General features: G+C 45.1%; 1 protein-coding gene across 1 annotated transcript; it reads right to left on the reverse strand.

Annotated features, from left to right (window-relative positions):
* Positions 1–2,161: 2,161 nt before the first annotated feature.
* LOC115385027 (histidine-rich metal-binding polypeptide-like) lies at positions 2,162–19,469 on the reverse strand. The gene is made up of 6 exons (XM_030087106.1): positions 19,453–19,469; positions 4,902–4,943; positions 3,119–3,145; positions 2,869–2,910; positions 2,362–2,428; positions 2,162–2,279 (listed from the first exon to the last, which is right to left on the reverse strand). Exons 1-6 carry the CDS (start codon positions 19,467–19,469, stop codon positions 2,208–2,210), a joined length of 267 nt encoding a protein of 88 aa, XP_029942966.1. The 3' UTR covers positions 2,162–2,207.
* Between the last annotated feature and the right edge of the window lie 5,767 nt (positions 19,470–25,236).

Consider the following 25,236-nt stretch of genomic DNA (forward strand, 5'->3'; position numbering starts at 1 on the left):
TGGACCGGCTCCAGATAGACCAGGTCATGAGCCGCTTTGCTGAGCGGAGGAAGGGCTGTGCGGTGCTGTGCTTCCTTTGCATTCACCAGTGTTGGAAGTCGTCACTCTAAAAAAGTAATCGGTTAATAGTTAATCATTACTTCTGTAAATAGTAATGAGATTACTAATCACTGCACTGTAAAAGTAATCTCACTACCTCTCTTGACAGTTTCTTAGTTCACCGTGTAGACCCTTGGACAAACACCAAGGTGGTACCGTCACTGATCCTGCCTGGAAGACAGTCTCATGACAGGCCTTTGGAAGCATGAGGGGGAAAAGCTCCTAAAAAATAGTTTTTCTTTATATTCGTGCAAACAGAAATTAAATGGTGAATTAGAAATTCAAAAATGAAGGTCTCATGGTTTTCTCCTATAAAATTAAATCAGACATGCACTTTAAACCACTGAAAAGAAACAAATGTAACTGGTTAAGTAGGAGAGAATGAACATTCTCACCTCCTGCTGATGGATGATAAAACTATGTTCATGACAGAAGAGAAAGACGAGAATCAGCATCTGACTGATGAGTGGAGCAGCTGATCAGCGGGGCGCAGTGTGTGGCGGGACTGATCAGGACTGATCAGGAAGCAGTGCCTCGTTGTTCTTAGTGGAAGCTGTAAAGTTTCAGCTCATTTCATTCTCAGGTTTAAACTTTCCTCCTCTGTGGCCCAAGAAAGGGGCGGAGCATAAATAAAGGGGTGGTTGGACAGCGGGTGGATGTGACGCATTTACGTCTACCGGAAGTAAACAAGCTCCACTTCCTGCATTTTTTCTCTCTTTCTTTTCAATTAACTTTAGTGCTTCAGGTTTAAAAAGGTCCATTTGTTTTGTGCATCCATACATCCAGTCTTTTCATTACACCCATTTCTCTACAGCAGGCATGTCCAAAGTCCGGCCCGGGGGCCCATCACGGCCTCCGGTCCGATTTTACAGGCCTGAAGCTTCAGCCTGACGCGCTGTCAGAATAACTCAATCACAAAACTTTAAATATGTAATTCTTACTTTAACCACATGATGGCAGCATCATTCTACTCAGATGTGCTTTCAGCCAGCGTATCAGTATCTGGAGCCTCTTTCCGCCCTGTTCTGCCTTGGCCAAAACTGAGTTTATTCAGCTCCACGTGTGTGTGTGTGTGTGTGTGTGTGTGTGTGTGTGTGTGTGTGTGTGTGTGTGTGTGTGTGTGTGTGTGTGGGGGGGGGGGGGGTCGTGTATTTGTGTGCCTAAATCGTCTCCATTCCAGTCTGTTGTCTGCTTCAGGCAGTCGAAAAGTTGTGTTTTTTCCCCGATTCCATAGAGATGGAGTGTTCTCAGAAAGTTGAGTTTTCTCCAGGTTTCCAGGTGAAGAGTGTGTGTGTGTGTTCTCAGCAGAACCACACTTTTTCACAATATGTGTGAAGACGTCTGATGAATTGTACCTTTGGAAACATTTACACAAACACAGACAACTGAGGATTTCATCGTCTTTAGAATTCATATCATTTGACCACATGTGAAACACTGAGCGCTCCAACTTTGATCTGTTGGTGGCTGATTGTTAACACTCGGGGGAGACGCACACAAGACAAGCACCGGCGCATGGAAATGGGGCAAAACACCACTTCTTAACAATCCGCTGCAGCTGCGGTGGCTTGATCGGGGGGCGGTGGTCCTTTATGGTTCTCTGGCTGTCGGGGGGATTGTCCGCAGTTCGTCACTGTGGCGGTGGTCGTTCCAGCCCTCGTGGGTGGGTCAGTGTGAGTGAGGTGGCGCAGGGAGTTGGATGGATGGGTGGGTGAGGCCGGGGGTGCTGGCTGACCCAGCTGTCCCTCACCTGGTGCTGGGCTGGGCTGTTTGTCTTCTCCATCATTTTCAAAATGTGAAAACTTTTCCGAAACGCTGCTATTGTCGAGTCAAACGGAGCCTCGGATACATTTCATATATGAATCATATATGAATAAATGTCACATCGTGGTGTTCATCCTTTCAGTTTCTGATGATGAAAACCTTTTAATTTGTCTACAAAGTTTAAATTTTCAAAAGTTTAAAACTCCAGAGAGTCCAGTTAGAAATAATGAAACACATATGTTCTCATTTAAATTTTCATCGATGCTTTTAATGAAGAAGATGATTTTAAAAGAAGGGGATGACTTTAGATGAAAAGAAATGAAAATCAAATGAAGAAGATGATTTTAGATGAAGCAGTGACACATGGTGAAGGGGATCTGGAGATGTCTGGTCCCAGAAGACATCTCCATCGGTTCCTGAAAACACAGCAGACTTCAGTCAGCATGAGGATTTTAGAAGACAACAGGAACGACGAGCGGTTTCAACATCTGACATCACCTCTAATGGTCCTGATGGATGTCCATCAGAACAGCAGACAGCTTCTATCCCAGATGAGCCTGACGACCTGAGGACGAGACCGGAGAACGTCAGGGAACACCAATGAACAGAGAACATCAGGAGCATCAGGAAACAATCAAAAGCTGTGTGATCGTTCATGTTTTGTGGCTCCAGAAGAATTTTATTTGCTGGAAAGTGAAAAAAAAACCTTCTTTTAACATCCACTCCTCTTCCAAAGATCAGTTTGGAGCGACACCATTTTCTTTCCCCAATACTAACTGCATTATATTTTACATTCCTGCCGTTGCCCTGGAAACAGACACTGTTTTCATGATGAAAACCCAAAAATGGTGCGTTTTCTCTTGAAACAGGAGCATTAAAGAAATGAATAAATTTGGCCATTAAAGGCCTTTAATGACCCATTAATCCTCATTCAAAACACATAAAGACATCATGAGAAACAGGAAAATCAGCTGTAGAGTGAAGAAGTGGAGTGAAAAGACTCACGGGAGAGGGCACGCCGACACTTTACTGTTGTAGTTTGAGCTTCTGAAAACAACAATAAAACAAGATGAAGACCGATATCCAACGGAAATAAAGGAGTGGACGTGGATGAGATCACAAAGTCTTATAAAAATGGATGACAGGAGGTAGAAATATGACGGAGCAGAGGAAAAGATTGTGTTTAGTTTGTTCACACTTGCAGGATTGAAATACATTCTGGAAGCTATAAGAACCAATGCACTGCTGGGCTCACCTGCTGTGGTGGTGGACAGTGTAGTTCCTGGAAAATACTCAAAGTTAGAACTTCTCACTTTCACAATGAATCAGTGAATCATCCATCCGTCCATCGGTCCATCTGTGATGGAGCGGCGCCCGAACTGTCTGGACAGCACACACGCTCCATGCCACATGCCAAACACCTCCTGACTTCCTGTTTTTCGCCACCCCTCACACGACCTCACGATCAGAGGCGGTTCTTTGTATGGGCGAGTGGGGCAGCCACCCAGGGCGCCAATGATGCCCTCTCCTGGACAACACTCGGACTTGCGCCTTCATCCCACAGCAGCAGGTGCAGGTGGCAGGTGGGTCTGGCAGGTTCGTGGAAGACGACTGAGTTCTGAGCATTGTGCTCCGAGCATGAACCACACCACAGCTGAGAAACTAACGCAGGAGGACATGACTGATGACTTTGCTCTCATGAAAGCAAGACAAGCAGTTACCAGAAAGCACTGAAGAAACCTGGACCAAATCGAGGGCTTGTTCTTGAGTTGACTTGTACTTGTAGTTTTCGTCCCTTTGATGTTTTTTGTTTTTTCTATTCCAGTGCACTAAGCTACACAATGAGTTCACAATAACTCTCCCTCAAACAGTTTTGTGGGTCAGTTGAGGGTGCAAATCCGATAGTCCTACTGCTACACTGTGGCTCAGACACATTTACACTGAGGACAGCAGACACTCACCAGACGCCATGTTGCCCCCCCCCCCCCTGCACTCAGACATTCATGTGGCCAGAGAGAGAAGCTCCTCCACACTCAGCCTCACAGAGGCGTTGGGAGGGAAAATGCCCCCCAACAAACTGCACTGAATTAGTGGACCAATTATGCAGATTTGTGTCATTTTTAAGGTGTTTTTTGACCTGGGGGATAAAGTAATCAGTGTTTCCTTTTTTTTTATGACATTGGCATTTAATATGATTTCATGTTTATTGTTGAGCACAAATATCTCTTTTTTGAAGGTGTTATTTTTCTCATGCCAAGTAGGATTACAATTCTTATTAATATATTATAAAAATATATTTCTAATTTAACAGTATTATTAATTATCCATTACATAATATATTAATATTTATTGTATTTATTTTATTAATTTATATTTAGATTAATTATATATTTAAATACTGTATTTTATTTTAGAAATATTAATTACCCAGTAGGCTTATCAAATATAAGACTGCCATTTTGGTTTGTTGAGGTGAGTCTTTGTGGAAGTTTAGTGGCAGAGTTGGAGAGAGTGAGGCAGAGTTGAACAGTTTTTTTTTTTTTTGTTAACAGAGGTGGTCAGAGTCAGAAAGTCCATGTAAAAATGCAGGTACTGAGAGGGCTTGTCTGACTGGAGACCTGACTGCCTGGGGGGCGTTCTCTTGGCTGGAGGAGGGGGCCAAAGTAGAGTTCCAGCTCCACCGAGAAGCCTGATGTGGAGGGGTCACACATGGTTCTCTCTCTGCGTAGACTGAAGGGAAACATCACAACCTCTAACCCCCTCTGCAGATACTTTCCTCTGTGTCATTTTTCAGTTCAGCAATTTTTTTGTTTCATCACTGGGATTTTGGAACAGTGAAATTGATGTCATTTTATTGAAGAGTGAAGTTTGGCTACACCATATTGTGATTGAGATGTTTTCTGGAAGGAACCCCATCACTCCAGGCATCCACCCAAGCACCCACCCATCCATCTATCCATTATTCACCATCCATCCATCCATCCATTTTCTACAGCACTTCTTCCATCAGTGTTCCAGGTATGAAATGTTGGGCTCACCCTCTGTGGTGGTGGTGGTGGTGGCGGTGGTGGTTGTAGGTGCTGAAAAATAATAAATCTTAGAACTTCTCACTTTCACAATGAATCAATTAATGATCCATCCATCCACCCATGCATTGATCTATCCACCCAACCATCCATCCATCCATCAATCCAATCATCCGTCCATTGATCTATCCACCCATCCATCCATTAATGCACCACCCACACATCTCTCCATCCATCCATCCAATTATCCATCCATCCATCCATCCATTGATCTATTCACCCATCCATTCATCCATCATTTCATCCATCCATCCATCCCTCCATCCATCCATGCATGTGTTCATCCATCTATCCATCGAACCACGGATCTATCCACCCATCTATCCAGCCATTTCATGCTTCCATCCATCTATTTTCTACAGCACTTCTTCCATCAGTGTTCCAGGTATTAAAGTGTGGACTCACCCTCTGTGGTGGTGATGACGGCGGTGGTGGTTGTAGGTGCTGAAAAATAGTAAATGAAAGAACTTCTCACTTTCACAATGTATCAATTAATGATCCATCCATCCATCTATTTTGTATAGCACTTCTTCCATCAGTGTTCCAGGTATTAAATGGTGGACTCACCCTCTGTGGTGGTGGTGGTGGTGGTTGTAGTTGCTGAAAAAATGTTAAAGTCAGAACTTGTCACTTTCACAATTAATTAATTAATTGATTAATTAATGATCCATCCATCCATCCATCCATCTATTTTCTACAGCGCTTCATCTGTCACCCTTCCATGTATTACAGTGTGGACTCACCCTCTGTGGTGGTGGTGGTGGTTGCTGAGGAAAATACAAAAGTTACAGCTTTCACTTTCACAAGGAATCAATTTATGATCCTTCCATCCATCCATCCATCCATCTATTAATCCAGCCACCCACTGATCCATCCATCCATTGATCTAACCACCCACCACTCCATCCATCCATTCATTGAGCCATCCAGCCATCCATTCATCCATCCATCCATTTATTTTCTACAGCACTTCATCCTTCAATGTTCTGTGTATTACAGTGTGGACTCACCCTCTGTGGTGGTGGTGGTTGCTGAGGAAAATATAAAAGTTACAGCTTTCACTTTCACAAGGACTCAATTAATGATCCATCCATCAATCCTTTCATCCATCCATTGATCCATCCATCGATCCATCTAGCTATCGATCCATTCGTCCATCCATCCATCTATTTTCTACAGCACTTCATCCATCAACGTTCTGTGTATTGCAGGGTGGACTCACCCTCTGTGGTGGTGGTTGTTGTAGGTGCTGAAAAATAATCAAAGTTAGAACTTCTCACTTTCACAATGAATTAATTAATGATCCATCCATCATCCATCCATCAATCCATCCATCCATCCATCTATTTATCTATCCATCCATCCAGTAGGTGCTAAAAAATAATACATCTTAGAACTTCTCACTTTTACAATGAATCATTTAGTGATCCATCACTCCATCCCACCATCCATCCATGCATTGATCTATGCACCCAACCATCCATCCATCCTTCCATGCATTTATTAATCCATCCATTGATCCATTCATTGATCCATCCATCCATCCATCCATCCATCCATCCATCCATCCATCCATCCATCCATTTATTTTCTACAGCACTTCATCCTTCAATGTTCTGTGTATTACAGTGTGGACTCACCCTCTGTGGTGGTGGTTGTAGGTGCTGAAAAAAAATCAAAGTTATAACTTCTCACTTTCTCAATGTAACAATTAATGACCCATCCATCCATCCATTCCTCCATCATCCATCCATCCATTCCTCCTTCATCCATCCATCCATCCATCCATCCATCATCCATCCATCCATCCTTCCATCCATCTGTCCATCCTTTCATGCATTCATTAATCCATCCATTCATTTATCCATCCATCCAACTATTAATCCATTCATGAAGTCTTTCATTGATCCATCCATCCATCCCTCCATCCATCCATTCATCGATCTTTTATAGTTCTTCATCCATCATTGTTCCATGTATTAAAGTGTGGACTCACCCTCTGTGGTGGTGGTTGTGGTTGCTGAAAAATAATCAAAGTTAGAACTTCTCACTTTCACAAGGAATCAAATGATCCATCAATCCATCAATCCATCCATCCATCCATCCATCCATCCATCCATCCATTTTCTACAGCACTTCTTCCATCAGTGTTCCATGTATTAAATTTTGGACTCATCCTCTGTGGTGGTGGTGTCAGTGGTGGGGCAAGGGCCCTTGGGGGCTCCAAGCAAAAAAATTCATCGGGCCCCCACCCCATCCGTGCACACCGAAAAAAAAATGTTTTTTTGCACACAATTTTTGGGACATTTGATATGTATTAGAGCTGGGCAACAGTTACATTTCTTAATTGTGAGTAATCACACCCAAATCCTGGAGTTAATCACGATTAATTGCGATTAAAATGGCTCATTTGAAGTCTGCCAAGGCCATTCAAAATGTGTGTGTGTTACATCAATAATGACCAGAAGTAAGTCCTCAAGAACGAGTTTCTGTTTATTCAATTAGACATGAATAATCAGCAGCATCACAGGAAACCAGCAGGTAATCTGACACAGTTCTGTGTTCATGTGTCATCAACCAAGTCAGAAACAGATGAAAAATGGAATTTTCTCATGAGGGACACTTCCTCAAACTTCATATCTCCGACCCTCAGACAGAGAAGCCAGGATAAATTCAGTCACGCCAAATTGTGCCTCATCCTTATCTTTACTAACCCAGATTGGGTGTTGAAGGGAAATGTACTTTGTTTTTGTGTGTTTTCAGCACCTGAAGAAGGCCCAGCGGGAGAAACGGTGCACCGGCAAAACACATGATTTAAGTTTCATTTTCACTTTTTTCATATTTGCGCTCCTGATTTCAGTTTGTACCTTACACCAGCCTTTTCCTCGTGATTTTTCTGATAATTCGGCCGAGTTCAATATGGCAAATAATGAGGAATGGACCGTGTTTCACCGCTAAAAGCGTGAGTGTGTTTTTTTGATGGTCAGCAGGAGCACGGTGTGACTCTCGCGGCGCAGGACAGGTTGGGCTTGTTCACCCCCCCACAGCGTGATTCAGCCAGGCTGGGCCAGGCAGACATCCACACTGAACTATATCAAAGTGAACTGCAGAGCTTGCATGTGTAGACACAGCTCCCAGACCCAACTTTGAAAAGCATAGATAACGGCAACATTTTTTTTGGCACACAATAAGAGTCTCGCGGTTACGCAGCACGTTACCGCCGTTAACGGCCCAGCTATAATATGTTTACTGAAAAACTTTGAGAGCTCCTAATCTCTTCTATTAGATCCAGGGACCAACAGAAGTCCTTGAAAGCCCTGGCTTATCAATAACTATATGATACAATAAACCTTGCGGCTCGCCTGATTGACGCAGACAGCGCTGAAGGCTGATAGGGCCATGCGGGGCCCCCCAAGGGGGTTTGCTACGTCGTCGTTTCATAATTGCATCATAAATGCCGATTGTTGTCGTTTCTGTGCAGTACATGTATTAGCACTTGGGGTACCCGGTCTCTCAGGGGCCTCCTTGTGGCCCCCCCCTAAAAGCCGGGGCCCCAGGCAAATGCCTGGTTTGCCTGCTGGCACGCCCCGCCTCTGGTGGTGGTTGTGGGTGCTTAAAAATAATAAATGTTAGAACTTCTCACGGTCACAATGAATCAATTAAAGATCCATCCATCATCCATGCATTGATCTATCCACCCAACCATCCATCCATCCTTCCATGCATTCATTAATCCATCTATTGATCCATCCATCCATTTATTGATCCATCCAGGAAGTCTTTCATTGAGCCATCCATCTACTTTTTTTCTACAGCACTTCATCCATCAATGTTCTGTGTATCACAGTGTGGACTCACCCTCTGTGGTGGTGGTGGTTGTAGGTGCTGAAAAATAATCAAAATTAGAAGTTTTCACTTTCACAAGGAATCAGTTAATGATCCATCCATCCATCCATCCATCCATCCATCCATCCATCCATCCATCCATCCATCCATCCATCCATCCATGTACGAAACCACAGATCGCCCTTCCCACCTAGCTGATTCCAGTCCTCGTGGGGAAACAGAGTCTAACTAAGGGTCAGAGCTGGATCAAGAGGGAAGAGGATGGATGGCTGTATGAATGAATGAATGAACAAATGAATGATTGAGCTGAAGAGATTAACTTACAATTCAGAGTTTGCTCAGTTGGCCGATGTCCAATATAGAAAATGGGTCTGTAAGGTCTCCAGGGTCTCCTATGTCTCCAGGATCCCTTCTTCTTATGACGATGACCTGTTAGTACACAAACAGGAAGATGCTCTAAAGTCTGTCTCTAATAAAGTTTGATGACGCTCAGGTGTGCTGAAGCCGTGCTACCAGCCCTGGGGGGTCATCCCCCACAGCATCCAACCAGTGTTCTGGAGGCTGGTGTGCTGGACATCACAGTGCCTGACCTGGAGAGTAAGGGGCCCCTCGGTGCCCCTCTCCCTCACCTGACTCCACCCACTCGCCTGACTCCACCTCCTCCCCTGACTCCACCCCTCCCCTGACACTGCCCCTCACCTGACTCCACCCCTACCCTGCCCTTGGTCCTCAAATGACCGAACCCCTTATGTAACTCAGCACACCTGACTGAACCCCTCCTCTGACCCGCCCCGAAACTGTCAGATGTCCAAATGGTCTCCGATTTGAAAAGGGTCTCCCCGGTTTCCTGGGTCGCTGGTTCCTGGAACGCTAACATATTAGTACACAAATGGGAAGATGCTCTAAAATCTGTCTCTAATAAAGTTCCCAAAGGAAATAGAACTGCTGACTGATCCTCGTTTTTCTTTATCATGCAGACATTTAATAAACAAGGAGAATCTCAAGGAGATTAAAGAAAAAGAATATTTTTTTAAAAGAAGAAGATCTGCTCACATCTCAAAGTCAATATAGATATAGGCATACATAAAGATATAGATATCAGTCAAATATCGATGTATGGCTGGCCAAGGCGCTCGCACAGAGGCTGGAAGACGTGGTTCCTTTGGTCGTAGCAAAAGATCAAACAGGCTTTGTGAGGAACCGACACTCCTTTTTTAATGTTCGACGGCATAATGCATAATGGCATAATGCACTCGACTTCCAACGACGTCCCCGAATGTATTGTGTCATTAGACGCCGAAAAGGCATTCGACTGTGTGGAATGGAAATACTTATTTATAGTTCTTGAAACCTTTGGTTTAGGTCCACAACTTACAGCTCTGATGAAATTACTGTACACCTCTCCCATTGCAAAAGTCCAAACAAATAGCATGCTGTCTCTACCCTTCATGCTTGGTCGAGGAACCTGCCAGGGCTGCCCACTGAGCCCAATTCTTTTTGACCTAGCAATTGAACCACTCGCGATTGCTCTCAGGAACTGCCAGGAGCTCCATGGCATTTGGAGAGGAGATATGGAGCACAGAGTATCTCTGTATGCAGATGGCCTTGTTGGGGGCTCATAGGTGACCAGAAGCATGTTTTGATGGGTCTTTTGTCTGCGTCACAAAGACACCAAAGTGTTAGTCCTCAGACCAGAGGCCTCTCCACGCGCTGGGCCTCACTTCAAACAAAGGACTGCGGAGGAGGGGGGCCCACCCTCGACTCAGCTGAATCCCTCAGAGAACAACGGATAATGGCGGATCCCCAGAGGTCTCCACATCTGGGAGGTCTGCCCCTGGCGCACTACCACCGCGCCACTTCACGAGGGCGCCCGTGAGACACTTCCGCTACAGCGAGAGGGGGACAGAGAGCAGACGACGTGATTGGCCAAAAAAGGGGGAGAAGACAAGACGTCAGGCTGCTATGAAAGAAGCCGCTGATGTCAGAACAGCAGATTTCGCTCCTAACTGTCTCCAGGAGAGCCTCGGCATCTCACACGGAGTGATAAGGAGAAACAAAAACCCTGTCTTGCTGATGGAGACTCTCCCGGGATCACCCTCCTTCCCTCTCCCCACCGGTGGATTACTTTTTTTCTTTTCTTCAACAAGTGCCAGAGCGCACCAAGACTTCGTCTCCCCTCCAGCGGCCAGGGGATTCGGATCCACAGCAGACCAAGCCCTCCCTCTCCACGTGGATTTTTGCAAAGAGCCATCCTGCAGAAGTTTAACCGGACGCAGTAAAAATTCAGACTGATCAGAGGACGAGCCTCTGACCCCTTTCTCCTCCCCAAATCATCGCAGCCTGCCGACAGACATTCACGCAGCAGCGCAGCCCGCCGCCTCGTTAACGTCTTCTCACACCTCCAGGTGGGTTTGCTTGGCTTTATTACTTTCTGTGTCTCCGAGTCCGGCGTGTGACTTTTTTTTCACCTCCGATCCACGGAGCTGCAGCCAACAGCTGTAGATGTGTGTGTGAACAGAAGAACGATCCGCTATCCCTTCCTCCTCTGTTACTAACCCCCAAACGTGGTGAATTCCAACGTGGCGCAGAGGCAGCTGGTCGCGAGCGCGCAGGCGGCGGACCTCGGACCACGCGCCACACGCATGCGCTCGCCTCCTTCCCGCTCACGCGCCACCCGCTTCTCCCCCGCCTCCTCCGGAAAGAGGGGGGTTGGAGCGGACTGAACCGGGCTTCCCACAGGCACCCTTCCTTTCTCTCTCTCTCTCCTCCTCCCCCCTCTCTCTCTTTCCCCCGCTCCGGCGCATCAGACTCGGACCCGGACGCAGTACGCCCTCCCCCCTCCGCTTCCACGCCTCCCGCTCTCCCTCGCCGGGGGGAGCTAGGAGGGAAAGCCGACTCTCCCTCCTCCCTCTCTCTTCGCCTTTCCCCCCTTTTCTTCCGCTCTCCGCCCTCCACACACACACACACACACACACACACACACACACACACACACACACACACACTGGCAGGACCCGAGCCCTGCCTACACTGCGAGTGACGTGTGGTCCACTCCCCCATTTCGTGACCCGACGACCGCCCACTCACGCCCACTCCCACACACACACACACACACACACACACACACACACACACACACACACACTGCTGCTGCATATTTGAATCTGTTCGGATTTGTTGTTTGTGTTGATTAGATGTAGACATTTTAATAAACGCTCATTAACTGAACTGGACGATTCGGTGTGTTTCTTGGCCGTGTTTTGATGATAAGTCCCTGGTTTATAACAGCTCGGTGCTCCATCTCACACCTTCTCTGATGATTTATCCAAAGATTAACCACTAGCTTAAATTATCTTCACATCTTTGAGACTGAAAATTGGTAGTTGTGGTGGTGCCCCGAAATTATTAATTAAATAAACCACAGGTTAATTTAATGCGTAAATTACAACTTCTCTCAGCTCATTCTCTGTAATTTACCCATTTCCAGTAGTTGGTAATTTGTGGCATTATCGATTAATTAATAACACCTTATTAATCAATAAGTTAATGGTTAAATCACTCTGTGGTCTACTCCATTCCCAAATAGCTGATTATTTAACATTATTAACAAATAAATAACCATCTATTCTGATTAATAATAATTGATGTTGGGTTAAATTACTTGGTGCTTCACTCTAAACAGTTTATTACGCCGTAATTGATTGCTATTGGTGATCCACTGTTAATGACCTGCGATTATTAATTGGTGAATCAAAATTTACTCAAAATAACAAGTAACTAAATTACTTAAAGTAATCAATTACTCCCAGTAATCAATACTTTAGTAATTTATTCCCAATTACCAATCGTAAACCCCAACAACCTCTTGTTTTATATTTCACACCCAAACATCTCCCTTCCAGCAGCTCTTTCCTTACTGGAGCAATTTGGCCCAATATTTAGCTACAAGATCAATATGCATGAGAGCGAACTTTTCCCACTTAATAAAGAGGCGTTTAATCTAGACTACAGTGGTATTCCATTTCAAATTCAAGAGAAACAATTCACCTACCTGGGAGTGGTGGTCACTCGACGTTATAAGAATCTTTTGAAAGAAAACTTCATTGCTTTGTTGAATCAAGTTAGAATATCATTATCACAGTGGTCCCCTCTCACTTTAACGTTAGCTGGTCGAATTAACTCTATAAAAATGAATATACTCCCAAAATTTATATATTTATTTCAATGTGTTCCAATACTCATTCCGAAATCATTCTTCACTTCACTAGATTCAGCTGTGTCCTCATACATATGGCAGGGTAAGAGACCTCGAATTCATAAAGCTTTACTCCAGAGACCTAAAAAAGATGGTGGTATGGGGTTACCGGATTACCGCCGTTACTACTGGGCCACCAACATTTGGTGTGTTGCATTCTGGAATCGCTTTTATCTCCAACTCGATGGTCCCAATTGGACATCCCTGGAATTAAATTCATTTCGCGATCTGTCCCTACCCACGCTCTTCGGTGCACCACTTGACTGTACAATACCGAAATCACTAAATAATCCAGTGTGGATCCCGTTTAGGAGAGCCTTTGGGTATTATACATTAGACAGCTGAACAAGCTCAAGATATGTATAAAACCGTTGACTTTCATAAAGATGTGTTGGTCTGATCACTAGTGATTAGCTTCTCCTGGTGATGATATTACTATCGGTAAACCCACCAGTGAAGTCCTGTTAGCTGAGCCTCATGCTAATCTTTACTACTGTTAGCTCGTCCTACTCACGTCATATCAAAGACAGCTTCACACATGAATCTGAACGCCGTCCGACCAGCTTCAGACGTTTGCAGAACAAACCAGGTTCACATGAACTCATCTACTGATCACTTCAGCAGCTTTCAACAGAGTGACGTTACAGTGTTGCCTCACTGCTCCTCCTCCGGACCACACGGTCAAGAGAACACTGAGGGCGGCCATCTTGCTTCCAGCACATGGTCAGGATGCCTCCACCTTTGTTGTCCACCCTTTTAGTCGTAGTTCTTGGCAGCTGCCATGTTGATATTGTAGATCACCACACCCACTCTCCTCTCTCTGCATATATCTGTGCATTGTAAAGACAGAACCAGTGTGTTTTGTTTTGCTTCTTCTGTGAATGAATTTCATTTCTTGGAATCAAAGCTGTTTTTCTTATTGATATCACAAGAAGATTAAATAGACCCTTCTGTTCCTGGAGCTCTGGAACTCTTCAGGTTTTTAACTTTGGTGATTGTTATTAATTTAAGGATTGATCTGAAGTTCAAATTAATAGTTTAATGTATTTTATGAGACCAATATCAGTGAACTGGCATTCATTTCCTGATCACAAGGTGGCGCCTCGAGGTTATCAGATGTGTATCAGAGTCCTTTATTTTAATCACTTACAACAATTATTGATAATCATCAAAATGGTTAACTTCCATAATTCATTAGTAATATATAGGGGTGTGACGGGACACTCAGCTCATGAGACGAGACACAGTATTGGAGTCAAGATCATGAGACCAGACGAGATTTCCTCTTCACTTTGAGGGAAACTAAAATGACAAGAAGATACACTGGAAAGATACACGTTTTCTATTCAGCAGTCACAAAACTATACAGGTGCATTTTTTGCACAGGTCTAAAGAGGAGACACCTTAAAACCCAAGAGGTAGTGTCCCCTGGAGACAGATGACTCTTTAGAGGGACAGACTATGAGGACTAAATGGAAGACATGTTGCAAACAAGAGAGTTGGAGCTTTCTGACATCTTGTCAATAAACTACTATGAGTCAGTTTAAATCTGAGCAAACTTCTCTAAAAACTGAACAGATTAATATTTTCAGAATATGAATTTACAAATTTTGAATTATTTTTTCTCCACAGCTAAAATTAAACTTTGAAGACACAGGATGAGTTAGAGAGTCTCACCTGACACCAGCACAGCTCCAACAACCAGCAGCAGAAAGAAAGTCTTCAGGCCAAACATCTTGACGGTGTGACGGTGTGCGGAGGACTCAGGCTTTTATACAGGAGTCACGAAGAGTGTTTGCTGGACTTCTTACCAAAGCTGCATTGCAACAACTTTCTTTCTTCATGAAGATTAGTAACAAACCAACAAAACAATTAGTGGTTCAAAGGATTTGAGAAATGTCTGACGGTTACAAAACACATCGCATTTCTAAAGACGTCAAAGCTTTGAAATGCATCTGATACGAAGCTTTACTGAAAATACTATGATGTGTTTTCTCTTGAAAAGCCATAAAACATTATTTAACTGCTCCGTTTCTTTTTTCTTTTCTTTTTTTTTCCACGTTGATCAATCCCATTTCTAGAACACAGAGGTGTTACCACATTACAGAGCTGATGCCTTGCTCAGAGACCCACAGTGGAAATTGAACCAGTGAACTGTTCATCAGATGTCCCCTTCTCAAACCTCCAGGCCAACGCTGCCTCAAACAATGGCTGCCACATACAAGGTGGTTTATCCATCCGCTGGGATCAGTTTGAGGTTCAGTGCTCAAGAACATTTTGACATGTGGACAGTGGGTGTTGGGATTCAAACCTATGAACTTCAGATCAGAAGAAGACTACTCTACCAATCGATCCAAGGTCACCCAGGGAGCAGTCTTTGACCATGGAGTCTGTGAATGGTCAAATATAGGATGTTCACACCCACGGGGTCCCCTCCAGGCTGATACAGATAGAAGTCATCCATATTCCTCTTTGTGTTCCTGCATCCAATTTCATAGCAACAACGCTTTCTGATCCTTGGATGTCGACTCTTCCTGTCATTGTGAATCAGAATTTACCAAGCGTTGGACTGTTCACCCACTAATAGGGAACGTGAGCTGGGTTAGACCGTCATGAGACAGGTTGGTTTTAATCCTACTGGTGATGTGTTGCTGCAACAGTAATCCTATACATACATATACATGTTTTATTGCTGTGTGCCACTATCCTTTAAGTATTTTCAACTATTTGTGCAATGTGGAGCTGCTGTGATGACTGGATTTCCCCATGTGGGATTAATAAAGTCTGGTCCGCTGTTATCCTGTCCAAACACTTCAGATCTATTCCGAGAACTGACACAACGAACCTGTCTGCAGAGGCTGAGAAGGAAGAGCAACTGCAGCACTGTTCAGGCTAGAGCAGGATAGAAGCTTTTCCCCTGCATGATGTTTCACTACATGCTTGTTCCAGTGTGGCCAAGGACTGCAGGCGTCTGTTTCCACGTGGCGTTAACGTGCGCTTCAGGTGATCAGATCACATGTGGCGAGTATTTCAAGCTAACAGTTTTAATAGCTCCCTCTACATCACACCCACTTACAAGACCAAAGGCTCGGCCTGCTGTTCTGTCCCCAGAGAAAGTCTAAGCTTGGTTTTATCGTGTCAAAGAACAATACAGATGTTTCCAGAGCAACTTCAGGTGTCTTAAATAAATGAAAACACAGTGTGCACTGACGATATTGTTGTGTTAGTATGACAGAGTTTCCTCCTACATCACTGTCCTGAAACAAATTTGCAATGCATGACTGTTTACACCAAAGAAGCTGAGCAATCAGATGTGTCCCAGGCCACCTCGGGAAGTGGTTTGGGTGAAAGGGCTGTGGACTGTTCACGCTTGTTTTTAGGGCTCATCTCATGCTGTTCACATGGATTACAATCAGGTTTAAAAAAAAAAGAAAGAACCTCCATTATCTGATTGTGTTTTTAAAAGTATGACGCTAACACAATCAGATTGAAGTGTTTATATGGTTCTAAGTTAATTGGATTCATTGTGGTCCATGTAACCATGTTTGTGTTCAGAGGATGCCATATTCTGTACTTGTAATTGTTGCAATAGAGAGGGTGAATAATATATGTTCAGGCTGTCAAATGATTAATTTTCTTAAACTTGATTAATCACAGAATTTTCATAATGAATCATGACAAATCGTATTTTCAATTCTAAGTTTAAAATTCTTTGATTTTCCATTTCAAGGCAGTTTTAAGCTCATAACATGAAGGAATTCTTACCGAAGTGTCTTCGTGTGGAATCAAATGAACACAAATGAATTTCCTCTTCGACCATTGGTATTTTCTTTCAAAATCAGGCGTCATGGAGACCAACTAAGTACAATGTCTCCGTCACATACCATTTTCGCATTGAAAAAAGTCCTCTCCTTAACCATGTGATCAATTTGGATAAAAAGAATTACTCTTTTGACAGCCCTGCTTTAATTAAACAGGATTAGCGGATTCACTCTGACAGCCCTAAAGCCAGTGTAAGCAGAGTAAACATCACCGTTCCGAGCTGTGGGGAGACGAGCGGAGCGGAGAAGTGAAGCTGATGATAATCAGAGTGAAACCCTGGAGTGTTGAAACCCAGAGAGGGTTCTGTGAGCACAGACCCAGAGGAACCCAGAGGAGAGGCTGACTGAGTCCACACAGCTTCAGACCTTCATTCCACTTACAACACACACAACATACTACGCAACGGACAGTATTTGAACAAGCACATTTACAAAACCTGCACACACACACACACACACACACACACACACACACACACACACACACACACACACACACACACACACACACACACACACACACACACACACACACACACACACACACACACACACCTGGTGGGAGTCAGCTGTGTTTCAGGCATTAGTGGTTCAGTGGTAGAGTTCTCTCCCGCCATGTGGCGGTCCCCGGTTTGACTCCTGGCCAAAGCACCATGTCTTTTTCTGAAGTAAAAGATTTTTGATGAGATTTTTAGTCCATAAAAATTCACAGTCACTCTGTATTCTTGACTTAACATCCTGTGCTTCCAGTTGAGCTGACTGTTAATGCTCCTCTGTTTGCCAGAACACGACATCAACGAAGGTCCATTCAGTGAGTCTCAGCTCCTGGGTGGAAGGTCAGGATTCCACGGCTGACTATGATCAGTGTTTCTTATTACAATATTTACCAGAAAAGAAAAAATCTTTCTAAAATTCCCTGGACAGTTTGAGAAGCTGATGTCTTTTGTGGTCAGGATCCTGTCCTTCCCCTGGCAGCATGCTGTCCACCGTGTCCCCTTTCCCCAGTCTGGTGTCTGCAGTGTCCCCCTTTTGTTCTGCGTCCCAGTCCCAGATGTGGTTCCCGTGGTCCTCTTCATCTGCCTGTCCCTCCTGCGTTCTTCCCTGCATTCTGCGTTATGTGTGTGTGTGTGTGTGTGTGTGTGTGTGTGTGGCTCTGCCTCAGTCTGGTCTCCCATCCTCTCTGTGGCCTTGCGTTTCCCTGTTTCCCTCGCCTCAATCCTTTAATCTTTCAATCATGTCTTTGTCCAATCGTCTTTCCACTTGTGATTCCTCAGCCTCGTGTGTTACACCTGTGTGTCTCTCTTTAAGCCCTGCTGTTCTTGTTGGTTCGTTGTATGCGGACGCTTCGTCAGTGTGTGTCGCAGAAGCGTAATTTACGTCGGGTTGGTGGGTTATGAAAACCCACGGGTCCTCTTGGGGTGAAATCCTGTCCCACCACCACACTGCAGAGGATTTTTGTTTGTTTGTTTAAATCGGAGGCAGAATGAGCAGCAGCTGCTTCTCTCCAGCCAGAGGCGCCGCTACTGGCTCGGGCCCCGAGCTGAAGGGGGTCCCGAGGAACGGCTGACATCAGTCAATTTCAATGACAAATTAAAGGCGCTACACTAGACGCTGCAACGACAACGTGTCGAAAATCCCCCGCATGGGGCCCTTTCCGAGGACTCACCAGTTAGTTGCTAGAAGGGGACGCCGACAGACGGCGGATATCAGCGACACAACCTGAAACCCCCCGGACACATTACAATGACACGTCTGGAACCCACCTAATGGGGCCCCACTACTACCCGGCTTGCATCAACGTGCAGTCAGTGTTACTCTTGTAACCGGGTTAAACCGATAAAAAGTGGTTGTAAACAATAATGGTCCACATTTAATGGGCTACATGTTTGCACTTATGAGTGTTTACCTTATATTTGTTAACTCGTGATTAGTTTATTATCATTATTATTATTATTATTATTATTATTATTATTATTATTATTATTATTATTATTTACCGCACTTTTTTTTCTCTTTTCTTCTGTCCTCTATTCTTGTGCGCAATGCGGCATGCCAAACATGCGGGCCCCTTTGACACATATGAAGATCCATGTGGAATACATCCCAGCTTACTTATGTAACCCCCATAGTGTTCTGAAATCCCACATGTTGATTGGCTCCATATTGAACATTTGAACCCAGCCTGTCACATGACTGCATCACGTGGACAGAGGAGGAGCTGAGATAGGGTGATTTAAGCCAAACTTTAACTCATAAAAAAATCAATAGATGATTTATGTGAAAATCACAGTCTGGTGAAACTGTAGGTTGTAGAAACTAGTGATGGAGTCCAGAATCTGTTCTGAAACCAGGGGCTTTATATGTTTATTTGCACTCTGAAAATCGAGATTTTTGATTGGGTTCCAATGAGACCGGGGCTGTTTTTGAAACCATCATCGCCCTCTGCTGGAATTTCCCTGGAATTACAGCTTTTCTGCGCTTCAGCATTATCTTCACTTTTCACCAGCAGAGGTTGGTGCTTGAGTTCAACTTGAATCCTTTTTGCTCCTGTTTGATCCTTTTCAGGCCTGGTTGGCGCCACCCGATGGCCTCCCCCATGTGGGCATGAGGGTTGTCTGTCAGGAAATGAAGAGAACTTCACTCCCCATGGAAGAATCAAACCCTGGTCTCCCAGGTGGACTCGGGATGTGGTCAACTAGACTCGGGATGTGGTCAACTGGACCTAGGATGTGGTCAACTGGACTTGGGATGTGGTTAACTGGACCTAGGATGTGGTCAACTGGACCTAAGATGTGGTCAACTGGACTCAGGATGTGGTCAACTAGAATCAGGATCTGATCAACTGGACCTGAGACGTCATGAACTAGACCCGCAATGTGGTCAACTGGATCCAGGATGTGGTCATCTGGACTCAGGATGTGGTCATCGGGACTCAGGATGTGGTTAACTGGACTCAGGATGTAGTCAACTGCACCCAGAATGTGGTCAACTGGACCTGAAACGTTATGAACTAGACCCACAACTGGACTTGGGATGTGATCAACTGGACTCGGGATGTACTCAGCTGGACCCACAATGTGGTCAACTGGACTCGGGATGCGGTCAACTGAACACAGGATGTGGACAAGTGGACTCAGAAAGAGCTGGCTCGTCTCCAGTACGTCCAAAACTCAGCTGCGAGGCTACTGACCAGCACCAACAGGAGGTCCCATATCACACCTGTTTTAAAATCCCTCTACTGGCTCCCTGTTCTGTTCCGTGTCCACTTTAAAAACCTAGTGCTGACCTTCCGAGCCCTACATGGTCAGGTACCCATGTACATCAGAGACCTAATCAATCCATACAGCTCGGCCCGAAGCCTGAGGTCCGCTGAACAGAACTTGCTGAGAACCCCCCGGACTCACTTTAAAAATAGGGGTGACCGCTCCTTCATGTCCACTCCGCCTCGCCTCTGGAACCAGCTCCCCCTAGACCTGCTCCCCCTAGACCTGCTCCCCCTAGACCTGCTCCCTGGACTCAGTCAATGCCTTCAAAAAACATCTAAAACGCATCTGTTCAAGAAGGCCTTTCAGACTCACTGACAGAATGTGTCTTGGCAGCACTACATTCTGCCTTCTAACTCTGCTTTTATGTCAGAGCATCTCTGATCTATTTATTTCATGATTTTTGGAATGTTCTTTTTCTTTATATTTTGTTTTTTGTTGTGAAGCACTTTGTGATTCTGGTCTATGAAAAGCGCTATATAAATACATTTTACTTACTTACTCAGGATGTGACGGACAGATCAGAAGAAAGGAATGTGTGTGAGGACTTCTCCCCGGACTCTTTCTGAAGTCCTGACTGCATCCAGGTTGCACATGACACAGGGTGTAGTGAGCAGTGATGGTCAAATGAAGCCCCACGAAGAACTGAGGTTTTTCCAGAAGATGGTTTCAGCTAAAGGTTCATGACTGGAGACCTGGAGGAAACAGCAAACACTGCCATCTGCTGGACAAGTTAACACTGCAATCAATTCCAAAGGACCATGTGCTGCAACATATGAAAGACTCTTGCATGCAGAAACAACTAATTAGTTTTTGTTTGTATAGTATGTGTAAGTATATGGACACCAACACAGTTACAGAGCTCTGTTCTGAATAAAAATGGCAACAAAAACATGTCAACAGGTTATATTTTTATTCAAAAACATCCATAGTGCTGGAATTCCGGCAGTTTCTGCTTTTTGAAAGATTCTTTTCTTCTTCCTTTGAAAACAGCCTTTCACAGGGCACCGAAGACTCTGCTCAACACAACCACATCACTGTCAGCCTGTACCGGTGGGGGTCCACACGAGTGGATCCTCAGCTCTTGTAATGTTACCCTCCTCCAGGTGTTCAGCCGGAGCATCGACACTGGAGCTGCTCCTGCTGCTGCTGATGGAGGCCAGCAGCTGCTACAGTTCAGCTAACAAGGACGGAAGGGCGGGTGTCATCACAACACCAACATCACAATCAAGAATACACAGATGAGGTTACTCACGATTACTTGCAGATTTATTTCAAACATGCAGTTGAAAACATACAAATCATGGTACACATAATAAAAAAGAATGACAAAACAGACAATTGTATGAATATACACATCCATACTGTGGTGTTCTTTAAATAACGATGTGCAGCATGTGCTTATGTAAACCACAGGGAACACATGTACAGCCACTTAACGGGGGACCTCACTTCCTAACACGTGCACACCACAGACACACCCTCAAGTACGGCCAGCCAGTAGGGTTAATAAACACAAACAAAATACTCATCATACAAATACATGACCGCCCCCCTTAGATTAAAGGTGATTCCAACATAGTGCATTAATTGTACGTAGTGCTAGCAACAGAGTCTTCTCTAGAAAACTAAACAACTGTTTGATATTGTACACTAGCTTTTAGATAACTCAATCACAAATTTAACTCTTTTGACAATCACTCATTTTCCATTATCACACGTCATTTCTGTAACGCTCGGGGACTGAAGTTTTGCGCCCAGAGCATCTCAAAACCACCGTCCCTGGATCTGGTGGCTCAGGCTGGCCCAGATGAAAAGCTGGTGGTGCAGGTGATGCAGACTCTGGTTCACCCAGACCCTCTCCAGCTCCGCTGACTGAGCCACCTCTTCTGGTTCCAGATCTGACGTGTCCTGAGAGTAGCGAGGCCTCAGCTGGTCTCTGTGACGCCTGTACACCTGGTCAGTGTCTCTCCTTGCACCTGGTACGACACCGGACCAGTCTGCTGTGTCACTACTGCTGGGATCCATTTGGGCTTTTCTCCGGCAGTATCACGCAGATACACGGGTTCGTCTTCGCCAAACTGTCTCTCGGCAGCTCGACTGTCGTGTTCCCTCTTCTGCTGATACCGCCTCCTCCTCACCCTTTCTGCCACGTTTGGTTTCAGGAAGTCCAGCCGCGTACGCACATGTCTCTTCAGATTCAAATCAGCTGGTGACTCTCCAGTCGCACAGCTGGGAGAAGTACGATACCGCAGCAGGAAGTGAGAGATTTTGTCCTTAATGTTCAAGTCTTGTCCAGCAAGCTGCTTTATACCGGCTTTGAATGTGGCAACATATCTCTCAGCCAGGACGTTTGTGTATAATGAAGACACGGGACGCGGTGGACTCTTTTAGCAACGTGCTTTCTTTCAGTAAACAGGAAGTCAGGCACACACATAGAAGCATTGCACTATGGGACATGGAGTCCACTATGCCTACTACGACAGTTTGTAGGCCAGTTGTGTGAAGGATACCATTACTTTTTATGAACTGCTGGAACTCGTCTGACATGAAAGTTATTGCATAATCTGTGACGATTTGCTCCGGTATCCAGTATGATGCAAAAAGCCTCTCCAGCCTTGAAATGGTTGCAGAGGAAGTTATTTGCGAAATTTTGAAAACTTCCAGCCATGTCGAGAATGCCTCCACCACAATCATGAACATGTGACCCATGAATGGACCTGCAGAGTCAACGTGGAGCCTTTTCCAACCTCTCCAGGAAACCTGCAGGGGTGTAGAGGAACTGGGAGTGGCGTGCTGCTCAAGCTGACATGCTTCACACTGCTTGCAGGTCATCTCAACGTCTTGGTCAACATTTGGCCACCAGACATATAAACATGCAATCATTTTCATTTCTCCAATGCCTGGGTGCCTAGTGTGGATCTCTTGTAACGCTGCTTTTCTCAGTTTCACCGGTACCACAACTCTCATCCCCCACAGAACACAACCCTGCTCCGCTGTGAAAACTCTACATCTCTGTGTTGCTCTGGCAATCTGTTTTGCTCTTAATGGCGCCTCCTCCAGGCATTGGCTATATTGCATTCAGGCCTGCTGTCATTCCTCCTCTTCCTGTCAGTGATCTCAGGCAGACGGACGCGAGACAGTCCATCTATGTTGCCATGCTCTTTCAACTGACGGTGGGTTATGGAGTAATCATAAGCAGACAGGATGACGGCCCATCTCTGAATACCACTGCTGCCATTGTCGGAGGTCCTTCATGCTCTCCAGTGTGAGCAGAGGCTGGTGGTCAGTGATCAAGTTGAACTTCCGCCCCCACAGATATTGGTGGAATTTCTTCACTCCATATATCAGACTCAACGCCTCTCGTTCTATCTGAGAGTAGTTCTTCTTTGCTGGGGAGAGTGTTCGGGAAGCAGAGGCAGTTGGATGTTCTTTCCCATCAGGTGTCGTGTGCTGAATAACAGTTCCGATCCCATAAGCAGAAGCATCACAAGCCAGTGTAAGGGGCAGCTGCGGATCATAGTGAATTAGCACTTTGTCACTTGTTACCAGTTCTTTGCGTCTGTCAAACGCATCCTGCTCCACTTTACTTCATTTCCATTTCACTTGGTCTTTAAGTGATCTGTAGAGTGGTGCTAAAATAGTACTTTGCTGTGGCACAAAACGTCCGTAGTAGTTTACTAGACCGAGGAAAGCTCTGAGCTCTTTGATGTTTGCAGGTGTTGGTGCGTCATGTACGGCTCTGACTTTATCCTTGGAAGGGTACACTCCTTTTCCATCCAGCACGTGACCCAGGTACTCCATTTGTGTTTTGACTTTTTCACTCTCAGGCCGTTCTCTTGCAGCTGTTGTAGAACTCTGTCCAGGTTCACCAGGGGCTCAGCTTCATTCCTTCCCATCACAAGCAGGTCATCCAGATAAACCACGACATTGAGGCCTTTCATTAGGTTCTCCATGATCCTTTGAAAAATACTGACAGCAGAGTTCAAACCAAAGCAAAGCCGATTATACACAACAGTCCTTTATGGGTAGTCACCGCAGTGTACTTCTTTGATTCCTCATGGAGGAGAACCTGTTGGTCAGCAGCTGCCAGGTCTATTTTTAGAATATTTTCCCTCCACACAATGCTGCCAGCACTTCAGTGCATGGTAGTGGATACGTTTCAGTGTTTGCAGCCTGATTCACTGTCACCTTGTAGTCGCCACACAAAGTCCACCATCCTGCTCAGGCACTGGGACCCCCGGAGCGGCCCACTCGCTGTGCTTCACTGGGCTAATCCCGCCCTCCTTTTGCAGGCGCTCCAGCTCCTTTTCCACTTTTTCTTTCATGGTGAACTCGGTGGACTCGGGCTTTGTGGAACTTTGGGACTGCATCAGGCTTTACAGAGATTGTTGCTTTAATGTCTTTTAATGTCCCCGACTCATCTTTGAACCACCTCATATTCAGTCAACACAGCCTGTATTGACTCGGGGCGTGCTGTCGGAAGTTCTGGGCTTTCTGTGACTTTTTTGATCGCTTTCCAGTTTAGCTTGATCTTATCCAGCCAACCTGGACCACACAGTGAAGGGCCTTCTAGCTAGCAGTCTGATTTTCATAAGTCTTCAGTCACTTCAGCCATGAACTGACCTTCCACTGGAATCATTTATCCTGAGCAGCCCTTTAGTGCTGCGCTGCTGCCCTCCAGTGGTACATGTGAGAATAGCTTCCCAAACAGACTTGCTGAGACGATGCTGACTCCAGCCCAGTGTCATTTTCCATTGGTACTTAAATAAAAAGTGTCTCTGTACAGACGTCGGCCAGCCCCGCCTGCATTGAAAACAGTGAACAGAGGCACTTCATCTTCCATGCCATCAGCTTGCATGTAACATGTCATCTTTTTTCTTTCCATTCACTGCTTTTCTTTCCCATCAGGTGCTTCTCACATGGTGCTCCCCCAGTTCTGCATGCTTTCTGAATGTGCCCCACTTTGCCACATTTGTGACACTTTGTAGATTTGTGGTAGCAGTCACTGTCACCATGATTCTTTCCTTTACATTTATAGCATCCTTCCTGTTTTGAAGGCGAGTGTCGTCTCTGCTGCCCCTTGTCAGGTGCTTCTACTC

The sequence above is a fragment of the Salarias fasciatus genome, unplaced genomic scaffold (assembly GCF_902148845.1).
Source record: "Salarias fasciatus unplaced genomic scaffold, fSalaFa1.1, whole genome shotgun sequence".
Classification (NCBI taxonomy): domain Eukaryota; kingdom Metazoa; phylum Chordata; class Actinopteri; order Blenniiformes; family Blenniidae; genus Salarias; species Salarias fasciatus.